Source organism: Anopheles bellator, chromosome 2, assembly GCF_943735745.2.
Source record: "Anopheles bellator chromosome 2, idAnoBellAS_SP24_06.2, whole genome shotgun sequence".
NCBI classification, from domain to species: domain Eukaryota; kingdom Metazoa; phylum Arthropoda; class Insecta; order Diptera; family Culicidae; genus Anopheles; species Anopheles bellator.
Window position 1 is genome coordinate 64,062,517 of NC_071286.1, and position 23,421 is coordinate 64,085,937.

General features: G+C 49.7%; 2 protein-coding genes across 2 annotated transcripts in view; one reads left to right on the forward strand and one right to left on the reverse strand.

The window, feature by feature from the left end:
* Positions 1-23,421, reverse strand: part of LOC131207861 (uncharacterized) — a 90,397-nt gene that overhangs the window by 42,092 nt on the left and 24,884 nt on the right. The gene's annotated exons all lie outside the window — the stretch shown is intronic.
* On the forward strand, positions 1,599-23,403 carry LOC131209435 (uncharacterized). The gene is made up of 12 exons (XM_058202506.1): positions 1,599-1,662; positions 4,792-5,084; positions 5,503-5,675; positions 6,772-6,834; positions 7,419-7,559; positions 7,692-7,821; positions 9,620-9,753; positions 12,226-12,370; positions 14,719-14,978; positions 18,366-18,476; positions 19,203-19,338; positions 22,810-23,403. Exons 1-12 carry the CDS (start codon positions 1,599-1,601, stop codon positions 23,401-23,403), a joined length of 2,244 nt encoding a protein of 747 aa, XP_058058489.1.

Genomic DNA, 23,421 nt, shown 5'->3' on the forward strand with positions numbered 1-23,421 from the left:
GACGCCCTCGAAAAGAACATCGAAATCAAACACTTTCCGCTGTAAAGCTGTGCTGTAACGGGCGTTCCACGTCCAACGCACGACCAGCGAAAACTTTCAGCCGTGCTGCTCTCAAGTGGAAGTTCGGCACTCACTGCGCCAGTAACTTGAATCGTTTGCCCGTCCGCGAACTCGAAAGGAGCTGTATAAATAATATCCGAACGTTGGTTGGTCCTGCCGAAAACCATGGGCCAAACATTCGCGTAATTCCCCTGAATCGGATCGAGAAAGTGTGGGACTTCCACTCTTCCTTCCGCCAACGGGCGACAACTTCGTTGGCGCGGTCGGTAAACACATGCCCGGGGCAGAATCCGTGGAAAATGCGGACCAACCGGATCTTCCGGAGCGGTTAGCGAGCGAACGCTAAACAGTGGCCACCCAACGCAGGGAATGGAACGGGTTGGGCGTCACCGGGTAGTGTCACGTGCGATCCGCGCGTTCAGTCGCTCCCGAACCCCGGACGGTGATCCTCCTAGTTCGCAACCCCCCGGCCGGTGGGTCGTGTCCTACTCCGGGCTATTTTTAATTCCAACTCCCGAAGTACCGCGAACAAGTCCGCGGAAGTGGCTGCAGTGTGAGGTGCGTCCGGTGAACCGGTTGAAAGTGGCTAGCAGTGAAAGTTATCCTTTCGAAAAGGATCAAAGGACTGGGCGTGAGTTCGCAGGAACTTCATCCCGGGGAGGGGCGGTGAACAACCCAAAAAATTTGCCCGATTTTCGGTGCCAATTTTCGCACCGCGCCCGATTCCGAAAGGAGGTCCTTTGGGACTGGCACGAGGGGGGCAAGTGTTTCCACACGCGGCACTCGTTGTGCTCGCTTTGATGCTGGTTCCCGGGGGTCCCGATTACTTAATTGTTTCCTCCTCAGCGTCCGTGTCCTTAAGCGTAATGGGGTTTAGTAAAACCAGTTCTCCGACTAAGCCGCTCGTTTTCCGGGCGACTGATCGCGCGGGGATTAGCGCCAGAGACAGACGTTCCCGGAACGGGACGGGCCGTTAATCCGTGTTGGCAGCAGCAGTTTCAAGCGGCCGTTCAACCTGCGAGAGGCTTCCACCGGCGAAAGTATTCCCGGGCGTCTTCCTTCGACGGCGAAAGTTGGCAAGGAACCTTCAAGAAGGGGACGAGACAAGAGCCCCCTCTCCGACCTCCGAAGAGGAAACACAATTTTTGCCCATAATTTGCTCCTGCGAATGGATAAAAGGAGCCTTTCTCAAAGGATTTGCTGCCGGTGCCGGTGACTGCGTGTGTTTGTTTCAGCAGCAACAACCACAGCACGTCTATTCTTCAATTTCGCTTTTCTTTTTTCCCGGTTTGTTTTCCCACTGCGGGTTGGTGGGCGCGACGCGTGCGTGGGTGTGTATGTGGTGGCTGAATTAAAGTTGGTTCGTGTTGATCAAAACCCATTAAACCGAAGGTGCATATGCGAGCGTCGGAAGGTAAGCGGATTAAAAACTCAACCCACCGCTGAGGAGTTGAGGCGCTGAAGAATCTGCAGCCGCCGCCGCCGCCGACGGTGGAACCGGAGCCCAGAGGGGGGGACCCCCGGCGCACACCTGCAGCATGCCTGGAGTGGTGTTTCTTGTTTGCGTTCCGACGGCGAATTATGAGAGTACGTTAATTAACGGTAAGACACATCCTGCTGAGCTCGGGGTCCCGCGTTTTCCAGCAACTTAAACAACCAAACCGGCTTCGGGCTTCGGGACTTGGCAGGGCTTTATTGCATTTCGTTTTTTTCTGCCTTCTGTCTTCTTATTATTGCCCCAGCGCACCACAGCGTAGGGAACTGCATTTCGGGATTGCTGCTCCATTGCGCTCGTCAGGCAGAACCACGGCTTGCTGTGTGCGCTGTGAGCATAATCCTAATGAAGGGCTCAAGTGTTTTGACGGATGCTTCGGCGGGACGTTTGTTTTGCTCACTGTTTGTCGTTCTGAACCGAGCAGTCCTTGAACTTTTGAGCGCTCGCTGACTTCGACGGAAGGATCATTAGTTGTGCGTGCTGCGGTCCGTAACGTTACAGGGTGCAACAAGGTGATGGCCAAGGTAATCCTGAAGTCTCCTCTTGCTCTTCTTCTGCTGTAATATAATAAGTTCCAAGAGCTGTCAGCCAAGAGGCAGGCCCGTTTGTTCGGAGGCGATCCAAAACAGCAACCTGTCGATGGTTCCGAGAGCTCTTTTGAACGCAAAAAGTTACGTGAGAATGAAGAGAAGCTTTTGTGTAGGTGTGTGCCAAAACTGGGTCCATGTTATGTACGTGGCCTGTTCGAAAAGTATGCGGAACCTAGTGTTTTTTTCATTTTTTTTTATTTGTTCATGAATATCTATTTTGTTCCCTTCAAAGTAATGCTCATTAGATACGATTTGATACGTTTTTCACACAAAATGTAGTTGATTCTTATATTCATTGTTTGGAATAGCCAAAAATCGAAGATGGCGAAAACACGTTCAAGCAATGTAGCTATGAAAAATTCAAAATGGCCGAACGAGCATAAGTGAGAGACATCAGTACCAACATCTCGCCAAAAAAAAAAATCGAATATACGAGGTGTGTTCAAAAAGTATCGAGACTTGAATTTCCGCGGGCTCGTATATTCGATTTTCGATATTTTGGTGGCGTTTGGTTTCTACACATGTCAGTGACTCATGGTGAAAAGTTCGACCTTTTTGAGTAATCAGTCATTTTGTGACAGCTGTTTCGCTTAGACATGTTTTGGCACATCGTCGATTTTTGTCTGCTTCAAAAATAATTGTCCACGAAGCGGTAATTTGAGTTTTGGAAACAGGAAAAAAAACAGGAAATAGTCACACTAGGTCAGATATAGATAATATGGTAGCTTTGGCATCATTAGTGTGATGTTTTGGCCAAAAATTCAAGCATAAACCACGATGTTTTAGCAGGAGTACAATAGCCAATTTTGGGTTTCCCAAAAATCCGTGCGTTTGTTTGCTTCAGGCAAATTTAACACAAATTGCAGGAAATATTCTTTCTTAACCGTTCTATCCTTTGGCAACAACTCATGGTGCACCACGACCTTGCAATTGCAGAAACCATTAAGCAAAACGGTTCACATTTGACCAAACTTGGCTTTTCGACGTACACATCTTCTCGGCCCTCTGAACAAATTTTGAACCACCGATAAGCGCTGCTTTTCACCTTAAAAGATTCACCAAGGTTTTGGCAACAATATCTGGCGGACTTATTGACCCACCTGTTGTTTGCCTTTTCTTTTTTCCGTTCCGTGACGGATGACTTCCGTGGCACGGAATCGATGGGCGTTTTGTGCAACGAAATTATTGTTAAAAGAGGATTGGATTGGATTTTCTGTAGCGTTCTAGCGGAACGAACGGGCGAACGGTACAACAAAGACCGACGTCCGATCTGCTGTTTGCCGAGAGGTAAGACCATTCCCTCCAAAAGGCAGACCAGATAAATAGATCTCCGCTTTTCAGCTGCATTAGCTTTGTGCGATGTGAAAAATGCAAAACTAACGCTAACGAGGGTCCCGCGGGCGGGAACCTCGGACCGAACGCCGCGGGTTTCGGGCGAATGATTACTTTTCCCCGGACCGCGCCTCGAGAAAACAGTCAAATGAACTTGCTAATGGATGGCAAGTAACGCCCGAGCAGAACGCAACCGACAAACGGACTGTCGGACGCCAGTCGCCGAATGGAAAACCCGCGGCCCCCCAAATAAACGCACGGAAGACAGCGAAACCCTGATTGCGTTTGGCTTTCAGTGCCTTCCGCCGACCCCAACAAGTCCGCGTGTGTGCGCGTTCCACGGAATGGGGTGGAACAAGAGGAGAAAAAAGTCCATCCTCCACCGGAAGACCCCGGAAAACGAGGCGCCCACAGCCGAAGGATATTTCATTGGCAAATACTTTCCTTCACGCTTCGCCGGCCAGTCATTGCGGAAAACTTGAGTGCAGTCCGACGTCCGGGGCGAGCTTTTGATTTCTCGGCCACCGCATCGACCGCTCCACTCTGCGCTGGCTTCCCCCCGTAGGATATTTGATTCGCTCTTCATTTTATTCAAAAAGTCTTTTGTGTTGGCTGGCCCAGCACCAGGTCAGGGTTTCCCACAAACCCGGCCGGGGAGTGGAATCCAATCGAGAGATGCACCCAACGATGCGTTGTTCGGGGTGGTGAACGCGAAGAAGGTTGGAGTATTAGTTCCAACCGCCTGCGCCTTGCGTTGGGTAAATGTTTGCGGATGAGTTTTGGGCTTCCTTTGGGTTGCCGGTTGGAGCGCAGCGGGCCGTGTAACGGCCCCACGGCGGCAGGACTCGCTGCAACAGTGGTTAATGGATGCATTGGCGGGCCTTTCGGCACCTTCGGCTGGTTGTGGCTCAAATTTCGTTTCCAAATTGACATTCTTTCGCAGGCGAAGCTCGAGACGGTGGGTGCTTTTCGCAACAAAGGCTCGCTTTGAGACGAACCCGATGCAACAATGGGGCCCTTTTGGGGACCTTATTTTCGGTGATGAAAGGACCATTGCGTCGTTCTTTTTAAAATTCTCTCGTTCCTTTTCAGCCGTCAATATGACGCCATTCCGGAATAGTATTCGAATTTTTTTTTCCAAACAATCATCAACTTAATGCAACTCCCCAAAAAGGAGTTGAAGGTCATAAAAATGGGGAACTGGTTACATACAACTTAACTAACCCAACCAGCGAGCGTATCGATAGAACGTGCTGTCGAACGACGGATGGCGATAACAACCGAACTCCACAACTTTGCTTCCTTTCGTCGCAGGTATCAATTATGGTGCCAACAACGAGCAGCTGCCACCGCCGATACCACCGCACCAGGTTCCGGGTCCCCAGGTTCCCAATCTGAACATAAATCTTCCCGAAAGTGTCCCCCGGACAGGAACGGCACCGACCGGCGATGCAATTCTGCGGCTCGAGGTCGAGCTGCGCGATAAGCATGCAGTCCATGGCCGCCGCCCGCGTGGACAACGGGCCGGACCGAAGCCACCACCGTACGGGGTGGCGAACGTCCTGAAAGGACCCCCGAACGTGGCCGGGTCCGTGCCACTGGAGAAGGTAGGTCCGAGCCGCTAGCGAGACTCACTCCGAGAGTAAATAAGTGCACTTTATCAAGTGCACCCCGAAGGTGCAAGGATGACAGGGCGTGTGTATGGGTGTGTGTCAAAGTGAAGGCTGTCTGATCTCCGACGGTACGGCCACCGGGGACCACTGGATTGTTTTCCGGGCCCCGCACGACAGGGCAGCATATAAATCTTTCTTCACCGGTCCCGGTTCTAATAGGAGATCGTGTTACTGTTCGGGGTGTTTGTGGAGGTTCTTTGACTTCTGACGTCCACCTGCGACTCACGATCTGTCATGGGGTACGTTTGGTGAAAAGCAAAAAACAATAATTTGGCATCGGGCACATACGGCGTCAGCATGAATCTTTGAGCAGCTTTGGGCACTTCAACTTCGAGTTCGCCCTTTCCTGCAGGTGCTGGATGAGCTGCTCAAGAAGCTGGAGGTGGAACGAGTGATCTGGCATCCGGACAAGGAAGGGCAGTACTATCAGGTCGTGTTTCCCCTGGCAGCCGGTGATCCCTGCGAGACGACGTTGCACTGCCTGACGGAGCTGGGCATTGGCGTACTGTACAACTCCAGTGTCAGGTGAGCGTGTTTTCGAGGACCGTCGGAAGTCAGGCGTTTGTCTAGCGGCGACTTCGTTGAGATGTGTCTGATGTGTTAAGAACATAAATCGGGATCTCTTGTGCTTAATTTCATATTCGGGAGCTCGTCCATTGGCTGAAAAATGCGTTTAGTTGTGTTCAATATATACTTTTGATGGTGTTTCCCTTCTCAAGATAGTCGATGACTATTACATCACTCATTGCCCAAAATATCGAAGCCATAACGTTTCTAGTCGATTGGTTTGCTTTCGGACGCTTTGGACGAGGTTCACCAGTTGCACTCCACTCAGATGACGATCGTTTAAATTCCGGAGTAAAGTGATCAATGTTTACTCCATTGTCACATATCGACGCAAAAAAATCCAGTTCATTACGTTTAAAAATGGCCAAACACTGTTCAGAGTAATCAACACGTTCTTGTTTCTGGTCAAGGTCTCATACAACATAAAGCCAATACATTCTTTAGTATCTATAAAACATTAGCTAACTGACGCAACTTCATTTTTAGATCATTCAAATCGATGTTTTAGATTTTTTTAAACGTTTTCTGGTATTACCACCGAATGTGGCCGTCCCCTGCGTTCAGCATCATCAGTGAAGTAAATGCAATTGCATCAGCACCAGCAAATGAAGCGGAGTTTTTATAACACTTTTCAAGCCATTGCTTTGCTCGAACGGTCTTGCCACCAAGAAGCATTGTAAAATTTAACCACGAAATTTCTTTTGATCCATGATTCTGAAAATCACAAAATTTGTGTCACACGCAGCTAAACTTTCGAGCAGAATATCATGAAATTTAACAGGTTTCTTTTGAAGGTCAATACTAAATGATAAATCGGTGAATGCTGTAAGATTAGCGCCATCTGTCTGTTAGGCACAATGCTTTTCAACCCATGTGTTAAGCTAATGTCCACCGGTTCGCCTGCGCATCATAGTTGCTGGCCCGAGACTAAATTATAGTTTTCATCTTTCCTGTTGACCATAACACAGTTCCGGGCGCACCAGCAATCCCAAAGAATGGCATGAGGCACTACATTATGCTGACTTCTTGCACTGTTTTCACTTTTCTTTTCCAGCGTTCTTCCGTGCAGCGTCAGCTACGACGGCTCGAATGACACCAGTAACGAAGATGAATACGGGTAACGTTTCCATTCCCGTACAGTTCCGGTCGTCTGGCCGGCGAGTTATTCGCAACATAACGCAACATAGTAGGGCGGTCTCCGGGTCTCGGAGTTTTCTTGCGAAGAAGGGACTGTCTTGCGTTACGAACGCACGCCCAAGATGCGCTGCGCTTTGTTATGCTAACGGCGATCTCTCGAGTCTTGGGTTGCACATTTATGCACTGTACCCTTCTTCGCCACCGCCAGCCCCGGGTCTGGGTCGCGCTTATTGTCAGTCGTGCATTTGCATAATTTGATTAGGTCCACGTACGGGCACCATCCGGACGGCTAGTACGATTGCCTGCACGGTTCAAGGTTTGCCGTTTTGCTGTACTCGAGTACGTGAACAGCCCGACGATGGAACTCACGATTCCCTGAACCGGAATTTTTTAGACGCGTCACGCTCAGCATGCGTATTGCGTAGTGGAATTGCATCGATGTTCGGCGGTGCTCGCGGGATAATTAAATAGCAAAGAGAGAGAGAGAGAAGAGAACGGAGAACGGCACTGTAAATTGTTACCATCCTTCCACTGATCCACGTTTACCACCTTCCCCCTACACAGTGACGATGGTGAGGAAAACTCCAAGTGGAACAACTTTGTCGATTCGATACGCTCCAAGCTGACAGTGAAACAGGTCGTCGATGGTGTCCGGGCCGGTGGATCGCTCTCGTTCGACTACTTGCTGCTCATCGTGACCGCAGAGTAAGTAATCCGCTCGGTGCGGAAATGGATTTTCGATACGCCGCTCCGAACAAATGGTGAACAAATTTTCCACCCCACTCGGCGCCTCTTTTTCTTACAGCATTTTCGTTTTTGTTTGTGCCTTTGTTGCAGCTCACTGGCCGCGCTCGGTTTGGTCGAGAACAACGCCCCGAACATAGTGGCCGCGATGCTGGTTTCGCCGCTGATGGGCCCGGTAATGTCGATCACCTTCGGTACGATCATCGCCGACCGGGAACTTGTGGTGAGTGTGCGCGGTTTCTGCGGTTTTAGCGGTGCACCATTGCAACATCCACCGCCGGAAGCCGAAGCCGGAAGTTGATTGACGTAGGATGAAGTTTTTGCCACTATCGGTGAACGAGTTTGCGCCAGCACGCATATTCGTTTTAGGATGGAAAATAAACCATCGCGCACCAGGTCGATCACAAAATTACTAACACGCTTAAGAAACCGTTTTGCTGCCGTTCAGTTCTGCGTTCCGTTCTGGGCGAAGGTTTAATTCATGAAATAATGTACCCCCGGAGGCGGTTTGTGGCAACATTTGCTAATGTTTGGGCGTTCAAAAAGTCTCGCCAAGGCACTGCGAAGCAAACGTGAACCACGCACCGAGGACGACTCCCCAAACGGTACGCCTGCCGTATAGCGAGAGCGCGCGGAAAAGTAATGCTGCTGGTGGAAGTCGATGCAAATTAAAATGAAAACATTTACCCATTCAACCCCGACCGGAGCCGTCCGGTTGGCTGAGAGCTTTCTCGCCCCGCGGGAAAGCCAACCAATTCGCAGACTCCAGAGTAGTTTAAAAATTAATTGCCTCACATTTCATTGAAACGCCAGCTCGGGCCAACCGGCGGTGGTGTGTGCGTTTTTTTTTTATGTTCATTACTCGCCACCTGACACGGGTTTTTTCACGAGTGGGAGGAAAAGCGTCGAGAACCCCAGGTGTTGGTGACATGGTGGTAAAGTCATTAAATGATTGTTTGCTTGTTTTATTGATGCCACCAATTGGTGGCGAAAGTTGTTGTGGCGCTCACCTTACAGTTTAAATCATGGTTGAAGAAGTAAGTAATATTGTTGTTTGCACGCTAATAGCAGAAGCCGGGTTAACAGCATGAAGTTAACTATTGGTTTTTTCGCACCATAAAATTGTTTATATATTTTTTCCAATAACTAATATATCTAGTTGATAAGTCATACTAAAACTTAGGTTATACTTAACACTAGATATGGCAACGATTCCGGTTTTTACCACAACCAGTTATATATGTTGTATGAAAAAACTGCAATATTAATGCTTATTGATAAATGGATTTATAGACATTGTCATCTATGACTTAATATCCTAAACACTTAATTGTTTACACTTTGTCGGTCACACTTTCTAAATAGATACATTTTCTCCTGTCCACTTTCGGCATACAATTTAATTGCTCGCTTTTTATAAACATTTGTAGTAATTTTGTTATGGTATTTTCTATTCGGAAAGCAAAGCAAATGAAAGGAACTTTGAATTTGAACTGAGAATTTTGAATTGAAGTGGCACGAACAATCAAAATGGCCGGTTTGGTATATCGAGTGTTACGAGCGAAGGAATAATAAAATATTAGTATTTAGAAAAATGATCACCTCAAAGAACGGGGTGCTCTGTCACGATAGCGCAATGTTTCACCGGACCGTCAGCCCGTCCATCAATCCGGGTTTATGTTGCGTACACAACGTGGACCGTCGATGCGTGCCCCCCAGCGATCGACGGTTGAAACAAACCAACTCTTTTTCAGAACCTTCATGGACACCACGGGCCACCGGAAAGCCGTTGATTAATAGTTGAACCCTTGGTCCGGTGCACGTGGCATTCGGTGGCCAGGCCCATATTTACGTAGCCCGTGGGCCGTCTGAAGGGCGCCACAGTCTGGCTCGCTAATTGCTATCCCCACCCCGACGGTTCACCGATTTCGATACATTTTTATTTGTTCATTACTTCACTTTACGCTGCGCCTTGTTTTACCGTTTCATTTTTGTATTCCTGACCGGTCCGCGGCCTCCAGAAGGTGGGCTTCACGGCGCTCGCCCTCGGAATGTTCATCTCCATCCTGTTTGGCTTCATTTTTGGGCTCATCCTCGGCACCACCGAAATGCCGTGGGGATTTGGCGATTTTCCGACGGAGGAAATGAAGGGCCGGTAAGTATCGTCCTATTTGTCTGCGCCATCACGTGCACGAAGCCGTGTGTTTGTTGGTCTACCTCGGTATGTAGGTATCCGAACGTGCTCGGGGGCAGCACTTTTACGGCACGCTTCATTCACTCAATGCAACATTAAACATCGAGCAGCTCGAGCGCTGGACCACCGATGATAACGCCAAGCAGGATAATGAATTACAAATTCATCGTTTCACAAACAAGCGACGAACGGTGGCAGGATCGTCCGTCCGGGGATGCCGGTGTGGAATGAATTAATTAAAAGAAAATAATGCAAAAGCCGTAGCCGCGGTGGGTCGACTCTGGGCCGTGTGCTTCCGTGTGTTGGATTGCTGGGAAAATGCGGCCATGTGGTTGAGGGTTTTTTTCGTTTCGGCCCCGACCGGAACCGGAACAGGGCCTGGTTTTTTTTTGTTTGTGGAGGCCAGCAACCAACCAACAAACCAATCACACCAACCAAACGGTGTAATGCATTGGAATGTCTAAATTAGTGCGCACCACGATTGGCGCAACATTTCCAAATCGTACCGCCAACCTTTGGTTGGCGTGGTAGTGGAAAGCAAATATTGGGCCATTGAGTGATGGTTGGTTGTTATTAGATAGGCCGGCCCGTAATATTAGTCTTCCGGCTTCCGTAGAACTCTGTGCGCGTTGTTGTACAAATATTAAATTTTACAAACTATAAATTATAGTTATATTATAGGTATTATAGATATTATAGGTAATTATAGTTATATTATTATATTATAGGTACAAATTATAAATTAGTCGGCTATTTAATTATACAAACTGGCGGGATGATGAATTTTCTGTTTTCGTTCGAAAAATATGTACTTTTATTTTGGGTTGCGTTTTTTTTGTTCCATTTAACTCTGAGATTCGCTAGCAAACTAACAGGTATTTGTTTCTTAAAAATATACATCAAAACATTATAACCCCACAAATAAAAGTCTGATGGCATCAAATCTGGTGATCTCGGTGGCTAGTCACAATCGCCATTTTTCGACATCAGTCAACCGGCGGGCCGATGGTCGTAATAAATCGGTTGTTGGTTGAGCTGCATGACACGTGGCACCATTCCATTGGAACCAGTAATCGTCCTTGATATTTTTACGAACAATTGGCATCAAAAAATCGTTCATCATGGCCCGATAACGCCATCGCCATTGACGGTTACTGTAGCTCCATCATCATGGTCTTCGAAAAAAATATGGCTCGATGATCATATTCGCGCGAATACCGCACCAAGCAGTAACTTTTTGTCCGAAAAGAGGCTTAATTCAGGGATTAATTCAGGGTTTTCGGTAGCGACCGTTTGTTTATTTACGCATCCATTTAATGCAAAATGTGCCCGACGTCAGACCCGACGATTGAGAAGTTTTTATTTTGAATGTCCAGCTGAACCATTTCAGCGTATTCTTTTGGCGTGTAAAGGGTGTTCCATCACGATCCAACTATTTAAATGTTGAAGAACTCCGCTATTTGTCAGTTGATTTTGATTAATCAATCAGATTATGAAACTTCAGGCCATGCCGTTTTAGTCATAGGCCAATTCGCGGTAAACAGCGGGCTGAAATTTAGTCCTCTGCATTGAAAATAATAGTTCAACTGTGAAAACTGTGCGTGCCGTATTTTTTCTTACTTCTTTCTGTGGAGCTATTTGAAGAGTAAGGTTTATACCAGCCAACACCATACACCATTGAAGAATTGAAAGCTAACATCACAGCGGAAATTGCTGCAATTACGTTGTCTATTAACTAAATGTTGCCAAATACAATGGAAAATGCCCAAAATCGATCCGCTGTTTATGTGTCTAATAGAGGCGGTTATTTGATCAATATTTTATTGTTAGTAAATTTAAAAAAAAAACGGCATCTCATACTCTAAATAAATTTTGTTCATTTGGGAAGATCGACAGATAAAAAGCGGAGTTATTTAACAATTAAATCTCTGTATTGTTTCATGGTTAAAATTGTACTGAACGACGCTTGAACGCTTATATCAACGATATAGGATTGCCCAATGCTCCCACATCCGATGGTAAGCAGAAGCAAATTTTTGGCCAATCGTTTGGTTCCCCGTTTCAGAACGGATCCAGGCCGTAGTGTCTGGTATTAATTGCTAGATAAAACAAGTAAATGCTGGTTTAAAAAGCATTGTAAAGCAAAAAGCAAAAGAGGTGCGTTTCGTGTAGTCACCGGAAAATCTGTTCCGCCATTTTGTTCAAGCTTATGATATTTATTTGTTTCCCTTCAATCGACCATTTTATGCGGTTTCGCGGTGAAACACAACACTCCGTTGGCGCGTACCAATCAGCGGCGTTTGTATTTGTTTTTTCAGAAACGAAATGAACATATTAATGTTGGTCGGAAACCGACGTCACCGTCACACCTAACTCGGTTAAACAAAATAAGTAAAAACTCTAATTGTTTGTTTTTCTCTCTTTTACCGCCAGTGGCAATGCACGCTCACTCTGGATGGGCATCCTGTGGGCGCTGACTTCCGGTAGTGGGGTCGCCGTGGCCCTCCTGCAGGGCTCGGCCGGCCCATTGATTGGCGTCGCAATTTCGGCCTCGTTATTGCCACCGGTGGTGAACTGTGTAAGTATGCATCCGTGAACCCGAGCACGGCCCTGCGGCACCCGGGACATCGCCTACGGAACAGCAATCGACACGGAATTGTAGAGCAGCAGCCCAGCGGGCCATTCGCAGCCATCTCTGGCAACAATCTAACACGTAATGATCATGTTCGATTTTCCGCGCCCGAACACGTGTCGAAAATATAATTCCCCGTGGCGCACTTTGCTAACCGATCGGCCTGGCCAGGTCGCGGTGTGCAACAAGCTGGGTCCAGTGCGCCGACAAATGGTATTCGCTTTAGTGCTCCGTCGAAGCAACATCATTCAAAGTCCATTAGGCGCATCCTGCGCCGCGTCCTGTTACTGCAGCGACCGTGAACAAAAGTGACTGCCCGGTGCACCGCGGGCCCGGCAAGCAAGACAATCTGGAAAATTGTCCCACCGACCGACCGACCGACTCCTTGATTGGCACAGTTTTCGTCCGAACCCCCCCCCGGGGGGCTGTTAAATGGGCTCGTTAGGTACGGTGAGTCCTTTTCAGCTGAATCGCTGCCCGAAAGCACATTGTCCCTGCGCATTTATTATCCCTACTCCTTCCGCGCGGGTCCAATCGGGTCCCCGGAGGACTGACCGGAAACGTATGCTGGCGCCGTTGTCCCAGAACCGGGTGGCCCTTTTTGATTTACTCGCTCAGTCAGTGAAACCGCCGCCAGTCAGCTGCAGCACATTAACTGGGAGGAATTCAATTTAAATATTGTTTGTCAAAGGACGGGACCGTTAAAAGTCCCTTTCTAATCCCACATTCTCGGCACGCCGGGTACCACGGGAAGGCACGGGCGTCCTTGTTTTAATGGCCGCAAACATGTGCCGGATATAAATTCCAAAGTTATCTTAATTATCGGCACATTAAAATGGCCGCTCGGGCGACGAATAAACACGTAATTAAAACCAACAGCACGGGCGATTTGATCGTCATTTTTATAATCACCTTGGCCGGCGCACAGCGACAAAATGAACTCGGTCTTCCAGCTCGGAGCGAGCCGGAGGCCCAGTTTTCAATCGGAGATGCTTTTGGTGAGTGCTTCATTTAGTGCGCCGAAGGCAGAGAAATGTTGGCAATTGTAAACTTTTCTGTAAACGCTCCTTCCGATGCTGTTCCATATTTCGGGCCCAATGGACATTTGACAGGCGCCAAAGAATAGGGGGGAGGACACAGCGAAGACGTTCGACGAGCCGTTTAGGTCGAGCGAATGGCTCGGAATGGCGGAAGCAATTATACAGCAATCGTTACAATAAAAGAAGGAACGCCAAGGAAAATATTACGATTCCTTTGGGGCCACCATTTTACCCCATAGTGAAAGTTTTCCTTTGCTCCTTGGGCCCCGTTTGAGCCCACCCCGGCATCCGGCGTCCGGCGTTTGAAGCAGTTGGATTTATTTCCTTATTTTAATCGCCATTTCATCCAAAGTCGTCCATCGCGCAGCGAGCGACCGATGACATCCGGCTGCGAGATCCCAATCAGGCATCGTGCCGTGAACTTTAACGAGAATCTTTTCCCCGAATCGGAAGTGACCCACAATCGCCCTTCACTTTGGGCCCCTAGGGTCCGGTGAGGGAAGCGCGTACCGGAAGCCGACTCTAAAACCGTTCGACAGCTTTGCGGACGCTCATCGAACGCTGGAAACTACGCGCCTTCCGGCGGCCTACATTAATTTTATGACCATAGTTTTGAAGAGGGCTGCCTTACGCTGGCCGTCATCATCATCATCATCGTATGCACCGCGAGCGGTGGGCAGGTTTATCATAAAGTTTTACGAGTGCAAAACGCGTCCGACGTGAAAGCTTCGCGCGATGTGGACCGGAAGCGCTAGCGTCCCGGATCCTGGGATCCGGTTGCTTTGTCATGTTGGGTTGCGTTCGTCAGTAACGTCGTCGTCCGCCCTGCTTGATGGTTTGCTTCGATAAAGTGTGCCTAAACAGTCATGTTGACGATGTGTTATGTTCGGCCGGATGCCCAAAGCCGACGGGTGCCCAATTCGGGGCCAAGTCGCCCCGGGACTTCATCGTGACGGGGAAGCATATTGTTTGGCCTCGGAAATGGGGTTCTTGTGGCCACACAAACCAGGGCATCCGGGATGATAACGCATCCTTAGATCGTATCGACTGTTGCGATGAAGTGAATTCGTTATATTATGTCCAAAATGGGTGCTTTTGATGCATTCTCTAGTCCGATCCCACGGTGTCACAGTGAAAAAGGGAAGCGAAACTGTGTTTAAAGCGCGTCCACTGCAGGGTCCGTTTTAAAGTCCTATCCTTGCGAACCACTGTGCGGCTCATTAAACACTTCGGATTCCGTTCCGATTCCCTCAGGGGCTGTTCTGGGCGCTCGCCTGCATCTGGTTGATCTACGAGGACATCAAGATGCCGCATCTCAAGGGTGAACCCTTTACCGGCAACTCCAGCTACGAGTTCATCTACACCAATTACATCCCGACGGAGTTCCTAATTAACGGGATCGTTTCCGGGCTGCTGACGGTGATCAACGTTATTTGCATCTTTATTACCGCCATCATCGTGCTGAAGATTAAGGAGGTGGCCGCTCCGTACACCTCCAGCCCGGATCTTCGCAGGTGAGTACACGCTCGAGCATTCCCGTGTATTTCCCACGTGGTCCGTAGCCGCCGTTATGCAAGGAGTAGGAGTAAATAGTGTTACTCGAATTCTTAAGATTTTCCACGTTTATCCAGCTGCTTCCGGAGTTGTCTCCGGAGCATTCCGGAGAACCGGCAGCGGATTGTTGGGCCTTGTTTCTGCTCGCTTCTCTCGCTTTTCCACCTCCCGTCCACCGGGAGCAACCCGGTTGTTAATTGGAAAGTTTCTCCGCTTATCGGTGGATATTAATTGTTTCATTCGGAACCCATTAGGCAGTGGGGTGGACGTCGAGAGTGTCCGCGGGGGAATACGAACGGGGCGATGAAACTTTGCTCCGGGTTGAAGTAAACAGAAAAAAAAAGCTAAATAAAAGAAAATCCGCCTTCGAAGCAGCGGGCTTCGGGCACGGTGCAGTTTTTCGCCGGGAGCCCGGAAAGGACCATTCTCCGGGCGTGCGCCGGTGCCACCCTCATTTTCGTGAATTGAATTTTATCTTTTTCCGACCCGCAGCATGCAGGATGCTTCACCTGTGCCGCGCTGGAATCGGAGGGGTTTGGAAACGCTTTCCACTTTATTTGGTGCTCGGGCTTGTACCGGGCGGCCGCCGATCACTTGTTTGAATGCATCGCAAACCGAGCAAAACGACCGATTCTGGGAACCAATGGATGTTATGCGGGTTGTTTCGCATTTTGCATTGCCAGGGCTAGCGTACAGTATCGGTCCAGAATGGTGGAGCACGAATCAGACACGAATATCATGTACATGTTGAGCGTTTAGTACTTGTGTTCTAATTCCAGATTCAATTTAACTATACTTTATACTTTAACTATTTACGATCATAACCATTAGAGCACTAAGAGAAAAAGCCTAAACTGCTGCTGCTGCTAGTGTGTCGACCGTACTCCGTCGAGTGACAGGCTGTTGGCGCTCCGGAAATAATTGACCCACCAAAAACACGGATCCTGCTTCGGTCTGCTTGGGTCGTACATGCCTCAGCCACGCTGCAGTTGCAACGGTTGCCTGTGGATTCCTTTTTTATGGCAACGTTTTTTTCTCCCCGTTACCATTATGGTCCGGAATGGAGCGAGAGTCGAGACCGTTTGTGACAATGCTCGGAAAACGCTTGACAAACATTTCGGTACCATTGCGGGGTGCACAGCTATTAGATTAAACGGCGATGCGCGATGATTGTTTTTGGGAAAATTGTAGACAAGCAAATTGAATTTTGATGTTTGTTGTCCTCCAACCATCGGCCCACTGTGGGAGCTCCAGTTTGTGTTTCGCGAGCACAAGGAAAGTGGCAACGAGGAAAAAATGGCCAATTAACAATTCAGTATTAGGTCGGATGAAATCGAGCATCGTGCTGGTCGCAGACGAGAGTTTCTAGGTAGAAGTAGAAGTTGAAGTAGAAGGTCCATTAATGATTGGTGCTTTGGGTTTGGTAGAAATTCAATCAAAAACTAGTTATTGGTTTTCGGAGTGTTTGTGTTGTAGCTATGCTTTCAATTAAACTTTTAAGATGATCCAACGGTCATTCCTGTGTTTGAAGTGGTCAACCGAACCGATATAATTGCCGTTTTGTCCGTTTTTTGAAATTATAAAAAGAAAAACACATATTAAGCCCTACGTAGCCACTTGAGAGACCCAACCAAGGACAGCACTTCAACCGTTCTCATGTGTGCGTCGGACACGTGAGGCTCGACCGGACCAGCGGCATAATTCTCCATTCTCGACCTCGGGCCTAGGCTAGGCTTGGCGCTACATAAATAATACTTAACCACCACTTAAACGCCCACCGCATCTATCAGTCGCCAGAGTGAGTAGGAAGTGGCCCGGACACGGCCTAGCAAATCGCCAGTCACTTACCGGGCCTCTTGGCTCGGGTCGGTAAAGGGCCCCCCGAAAAAAAATCGATGCCCGTGCCGGGGGAGTCACTGCTCTGTGTTAATCTACTGGCGCGAAGGCCACACCCTGGGCGAGCTTGGAAGGAGGGCGAGGATGAAAAACGGCTCTCTTCGGCGCTCGGGGCTTTCCCGACACCGGAAAGGAAACGAAAGGTGCGCCCCCCCGGGAAGGGAGCCGTCGTTACGGGCAGCAGAGCAGGAGAAACAACAAACTTCATAATCAACCAGATTAGAACTTATCGAGACGCTCCTTACGCTTCGCGCGCTACACGATTGTGCTGGGCTGAGCTGGGCTGGGTTCCGACTTTTCCCGTCGGCCAGGACTCGAGGCAACCCGCATGCAACATGGAAATGAGCAGACCTCGCTCGCTAGACCCTGCGGTGCGGTGGTGGTGGTGTAGCCTTGACATGTTTATGAAACACTTGGCCACGACGCCGGGCCCCTAGCTTCCCCGGATGGAGAGTGTCAAAAGCTTGGAAGGGAAGCCTCCAAATGAAATGGTTCACAAAAATTTTGCTTCCCAAAAGCGGAACCGACTTGATGTCGGGGTGGGTCGTTACCAGCAACACAGACAGTGCCCGGTTTGCTCCCGGTGCGCCTTGCCGACTGCTGGCGGCGCTTCGGACAACAAGGATCTGCTGGCCGCTGTTCCGTTCCCGGCCGCCAGGTCGCAGGTCATCTCCGGGGCTTCACCTTAGCGCGCTGTTGTGTACACAACTTTACTCACTGACTCTGTCTCTCTCTCTCTCTCTTTCTTTCTGTCTCGTTCGAGCTGATGAAGGAAGGATGTTTGAATGGGGCCCGGTACGCTGCTGGGCACGGGCACTTTCAATGGCCGCAGCATAAACGCGCCAGATTACCGCACCCAGCGTTCGCTAAAGTTTAATGTTTATGATTGTTTCCTTCCCCGGCTTAAACCGATGCGAAGGTTTATGCCGCGCTAGGTGTTCAGCCGGGATGCCCTGCTGAAACACGGGGGGCCAAACTGGGTGTGTGTGGGAGTGTTTTTTTAAATATGCTGCACAAGGTTAAGACATAATTTTGAGAATAAAAATATGGGCGAAATAAATATAAAACGCTACCGTCTTGTCTGTTCCTTGGCCCCATGACATACACATTTCGGAGGAGTGCTTGAAGTCAATAAACTTTCGCACCCCGTGGGAGAGTTTTCATAGGAAGTTTTGTGGGGTGTGTAAATTTTCAAAAATTAATGCTGAAACTCTGCCCTATCGAGATCCGGGCGTCGACTCCCATTTCTACTAGAAATCGGTTTGCTAGTTTATCGGCCTGCTACGATAATGAGATTTAGCTTCGTTGTAATATTTTTCACGACACGCGCAACGCAACAGCGTCCTTGGCCCCCGGCTTAGTAGACATAGACATTATGCTAGTTCCAAATGACAATCCAAGTAACCGTGTGTTTAGTGTCGATTGATCTCAACCTTGTTTTTACATTCCAGATTCTGGGAAACGGATATCCGAACGGCACGGACCGCAAATCGGACCACCATTCGCCGGAACCGGGGCGGTGGTGGTGCCGGGGCCCGCGCAGAAGCAGATATTATGTCCACGTAAGTATTTTATTTGATGTCTGGGATGAAGATTCTCTAGAAGCACTTCGTTGGCATGTTTAATTTCTTGTTCAATTTTCTTTTTCCCAATTATTGAACTCCACTTTGCTGGAGCTCTCCCTGGCGTTTTTTTGTCGCCTCGAAGCCTGCTCGAAGTTGTCGCATCCCAGCAACCCGGGCAAAATTCCGGAACTCGTTCGATGCACCAACTTCAACGTCGAGATTTTTGTCGTTCAACTTTCCCCTTTTTGGCTTAAACTATTGACAAAACCCACAGCAGCGACTGCTACTTCAACTGCTGGCTGACTGGCTGGCGGAAAAATATTCGCCAACAGTTTAACTTTCCTCCGAACGTCGGCGAACCTTTCCGTTTTTCTTGCCACCGCTGGGCGGAACCAATCACCGCCTCACCGATAAAGGCCGGGAATTTGGTGGCAGCGAAATGGAGGCCAAAATCGAGCAAAAAGTTACACCGTCCCGGGGACGCCGGCGAGTCATATTTGAAAAGTTAATAAATATTTGCAACTGCCAACTGCATTCCACGGAACGCCCGGAACGAGGATTTCACCTGTGCAGCTGAAGCGATCTAGTGAATGAGTGAAGCAATAGAAATTCAAAACCGGAAAGGGGGTTCTCTTGAGCGCACTTTGGCCACAGATAATACGGTCAACGGGTTCGCGCAGCTCATTTAACGATCTCGGCTGATGCTTCCGCTTTCCTTTACAGGTACGCCGAGCTGGAGGGCGCTCCGAAGGCGAGGAATCTGGAGAATGCACTCGAGCAGGCCCTGAAGGAGGCCGTCGATGATGACACCTATCGAAAGGTCAAGCGAATGAGCTATTCCAGCAATGCAGCCGGTGAGGTAAGTTCGCTCTCGGGTCGGTTAACCTGCTTTCCAGAGCACCTGGGAGGTTCCATCGGCCTCGTCCTGGCCTCGATCCCGACTCAGGTGCCTCGTGAACGATAAATTCCAAACTTTTACCGAACGGGACCGGTCGGTTTGAAGAATGTATCGGCACCGTGGCCTGCCTCGATCGGGACAGCGTCCGGGGTGGGAGGGGTCTACTGGAGTGCCGGGTGTCGAGTGCCCGGTTCTCGGCCCCGTTCTGCAGCGGAGAGATTTATCACCCGAAAGCGGCCCGTCCAGCGAGGTTCAAGCTGGTGAAGGATAATGCTTCGGCTTTGGGCGAAATGTTTCGGCCCTGGATTGCCTATGGCACACACATAGGCACACGGGTTCTGGGCACCGATGGCCGGGTGGTAAAATTGTCCTTCGTGCCGGTCCTTTGGTTGATAGCATTTTATCGATGAAAAATGATTCTCACCTGGAGCCCGGAACCGGAACCGGGTCCGGTATTGGTTTGTAGTGGTTCCGGTTTGGGAAAGTATGTTCCAATTTAGCGCCTTTTAAAACGACGACGGAGAAGGCACAGGAACAAACCAGCCGAACTCCGGAGTTGTTGTGTTCGAAAGATGGAGCCCGAAAGTTGTTGTTGCCGGTTCCCAGGAGCAAAGCAACATTCGTGGAATTTTTAAACAATTCCACTCCCGTCCGTTCGAAACGAAGCATCAATGCCACTGATCGAGCCACTGATTCTGGGGATGAACCCGAGGCCTCCTGATGATCTGTAACGATAGGTAGTGTATGTGAATCGAGCCTAAAAGGATCCGGGCCGACCCGTCGCCAGGTCGCCGTTCGTTTGTGTTTTCCGCAGTTCACTGCACCCAGCCCTCTATCCTTTCTGGCAAACGAAAGGACTTTGGACCAACGGCGGGCATTCCATCGCTCCGTCGCGCGCGCGGTACAAATGGCGTATGCCACGGATGGCGAACCTCGGGATGCTCGGGGGCCCCCGGGAGTTCATTCCGTGTTGGGTTCCGCGCGTCCGGCGTGATTTATGTTGCACCGTGGCCACAGGAAGATTGTTTCAACAAAAACACCGGGACTATACGTTTTCCACCGTTTGTCATTTTTCGTGCTTTTCACTTGTTTGTATGTGTCTGATAAATGTTGATTTCTGGCCGCTGGTGGTTCCGCTTCTCGCATCGCGCGTTGTTGATTCTATTGTTGTTGTTGCTTGCTTACACAATGTAGTCTCGGGCGAGCCAGTGAAGAGGAAGCCAAAGAGATCCGGGCGTCATCTGCTTGAACGGCTGATTGTTTGCTAACGTACTCGAGCAAAACGAGGTTTCCATCGTCCCCGAGGGCAACTCGTCCGGGCCGTCGAAGCGTCAGGAGTTCGTAACCCTTGGATTGCTTAAATATGTGCCCCAACTAACTTTGCCAGCATTAATTGTGTACAAAAGAGTTGTAACTTTGAAGATAATAGAAAGACTCGGCCCATTGTGCGACAACAGCTCCACTTGAAGGATGGTGGATTCCATAAACACCACGCTTTGTCCAACAAACCCAGAAACGGAAACAAAAACGGTGCATTTTGTGGCAAAAATAAATGCAGTGTTAAGCGGACGGGTTCGGACGACGACAAGACAAGCGACGGTGGTGACTCGAAGAAAACGGGAATGTTATCTTTCCGCCAGCTGCCAGGTTGTGGCTGCGGCCCGCTTGGCGGGAAAAGGAGCTTGGGTTGGCCGAGCGGGAAAAAAGGGCCGGAAGAAATATGCATGTTTTATTAATCTACTACCACCGTTTTTCTGGCTTTTTGAGCAATTTTTCATCGCCAGTTTTGTGAGGCACTTGTTCGAGGCACTACCAGGATTCAGCAGGTTTTTGCAGGCTCCGTTCTGCAGTTCGTGTCGAGCTATTTAACGCTGCATACTCGTCCCGGCCCTGGAAGTTCCACAACCGTTCCGTTTGTAGTTATGGTTTATCGTTACTCCTACTTTCGTGCTCGCCAGCCTTAGACGCTGATTGCTCGCGGACGGTAGCAGGATGTTTCGCAACACTTCGTCCCGGGGAGTCAGCCTGGTCGCGCGTAGTAATGAGCTGAAAAATGCTTGAACTCTTGAACACAGCCACGTCTAGACACAGCGTACAGGTTTCGTGGAGGCGTCTGGGCCTTTGTCGGGTTTCTCGGAACGCCCGTTCTGGAAAACACAGCGGATATTTCACGTCCCTTACGCGGTTTGTCAGAAAGATCGGCCCCAAAATGGCCCCGGTGACTTATGTTTATGGAACTGTTTTATGTTTCGTAACTTTTATTACATCTGGCCCGAGCATGCCCTCATTGTTACAGTTACAGCTGCCGTCTGTCTGGCGCAGAAAGGATCAACGGTTTTGCGCGTTCCGCGAACCGTTTGACTCCGCCAAAGTCACGTGTCGGGTTTCGGACCAACTTTCGACCAAAAAAGTCCAACTTTCACATACGAATCGCGCAGGATGCACGTTGTTACAACACGGCAAACCAGAGCCGCACGAATGCAGTTGACGCCGCGGTGTGAATGTGAAAGGTTTGACATTTTCGTGTCACGCGCGTGGCGTTGTCAGGATCCGAGAATTCGCCGAGGGCCAAATGGGACATTCGAGACCCGGGGTTTTGATTGTTTCATATTAAAAACGCGCCAATGGCGCACAATGACACGATTTGCAGGAAATGTGTGATGTGAACCGAAAGTGGCACTTTCATTTCAGTCGAGCGTAAATTAAATATTTTCCGAACTTTTCCCGTAATTGTGAGCAGGGTGCCCAATTAATGGCAGGACGTTTATCGGGCACCACCGGCCCCGGAAGTAAACCGACGGGCTAGATAATCGGGTAGTGAAATTAATTTACAAAACATTTTTCAATAAACGGCACAATGCTTCCAATTAAACATGTCCGCCGTCCGTGCGTGGTGTGTTAATGTTCTCGGTCCGCCCGTTTCCGCTCGATGACACCGATGCCAATTAGTGTGTATGGCGCGTTCCGTATGCGCTAAAAATTGCGCCCAAACACCCACACTGGACAGCCAGCTGATCAGCCGTTCCGTTTGGCCGGGATTATGGAGTGGAGTGGAATTAAATTTAATAATCTTTTTTTTACACACTCTTTCCGGCAACGTTAATCCGGTCCCTGGTTCGGTCTGGGCGACGCCGAACGTGCCGGCTGCCGGTCGGTTTGTGATGGTTTATGTGCAATGTTGGGATGGTTTTTGTTTCGTTTCGAGTCCGCTTCTTATAGGCCGAACCGGACAATGGACTCGTTACGCAGCGCCTGCAATGAAGCGTGTCACGTGTTGGGCTATGTAAAAATCGGGATTTTTGAACTTTCACGGAATCAACATTCGAAGCTGGTTCGTAATTGCGTAACCAGGTGCTCAAAAAGTCCACCTTAGTTCGATACGATGATACGCAGATCACTTGGAACTATACATTCAAATTTCCGGTTTTTCAGATCGCCGAGCGACTGTTCGGGCACGGCTCCGGCACCAGCGGCCCGGCGGGACAGATTGGAAACCCGATGGCAACGGGCGGTCCGGGCTCACCGAAGACAACGGCTGACCTGAAGCTGTTGGAAAAACTGGTCACCTCGCTGCTGGAAGCGCACGGCGGAAGCGGGATCGACGGCCAAGGCGGACGCACCGAGGGGCTGCACCGGAGCGGGTCCGGGGTGTTGGGTCGCTTTCGGCCCATGTCCCGCTCGTTCCGCTCGCCAGGCTCACTCCGACGTCGTCACGCCGGATCAAACCAATCGACATCCGGCGGTGGAAGCGTGGCCGTGACCGGCACCGGCGAAACCGGTTCGCAGGCGGGTGGAACGATGCCAACGATCCAGGAAACGGGCACGGACCGGACGGGCAGTGATCGTGGACGGCGCAACTCCTGGAGTGACCGGGCTGGGCGCGATGTGCGTCGAGTCCTGAACTCGATCGCCAATGCGCCACATCGGTTCAGTCACTCGCTAGCATCCGGCAGCAACGGTGGTGGCGAAGGGCCACTGCTAGGTGACGATGAGGAGGGTGCCAACATGACCCAGAATGTCCTGTGACGGCCTCGGAGCTTCGAG

What these genes read in the sequence shown, in the direction of transcription:
- LOC131209435 (XM_058202506.1), top strand. Translation starts at nt 1,599, where the DNA reads ATGCCTGGAGTGGTGTTTCTTGTTTGCGTTCCGACGGCGAATTATGAG. An exon ending in CTGTACAACTCCAGTGTCAG is followed by an intron (nt 5,676 to 6,771) that starts GTGAGCGTGTTT and finishes TTTCTTTTCCAG; the next exon opens with CGTTCTTCCGTGCAGCGTCA. An exon ending in GAAGCAGATATTATGTCCAC is followed by an intron (nt 18,477 to 19,202) that starts GTAAGTATTTTA and finishes TTTCCTTTACAG; the next exon opens with GTACGCCGAGCTGGAGGGCG.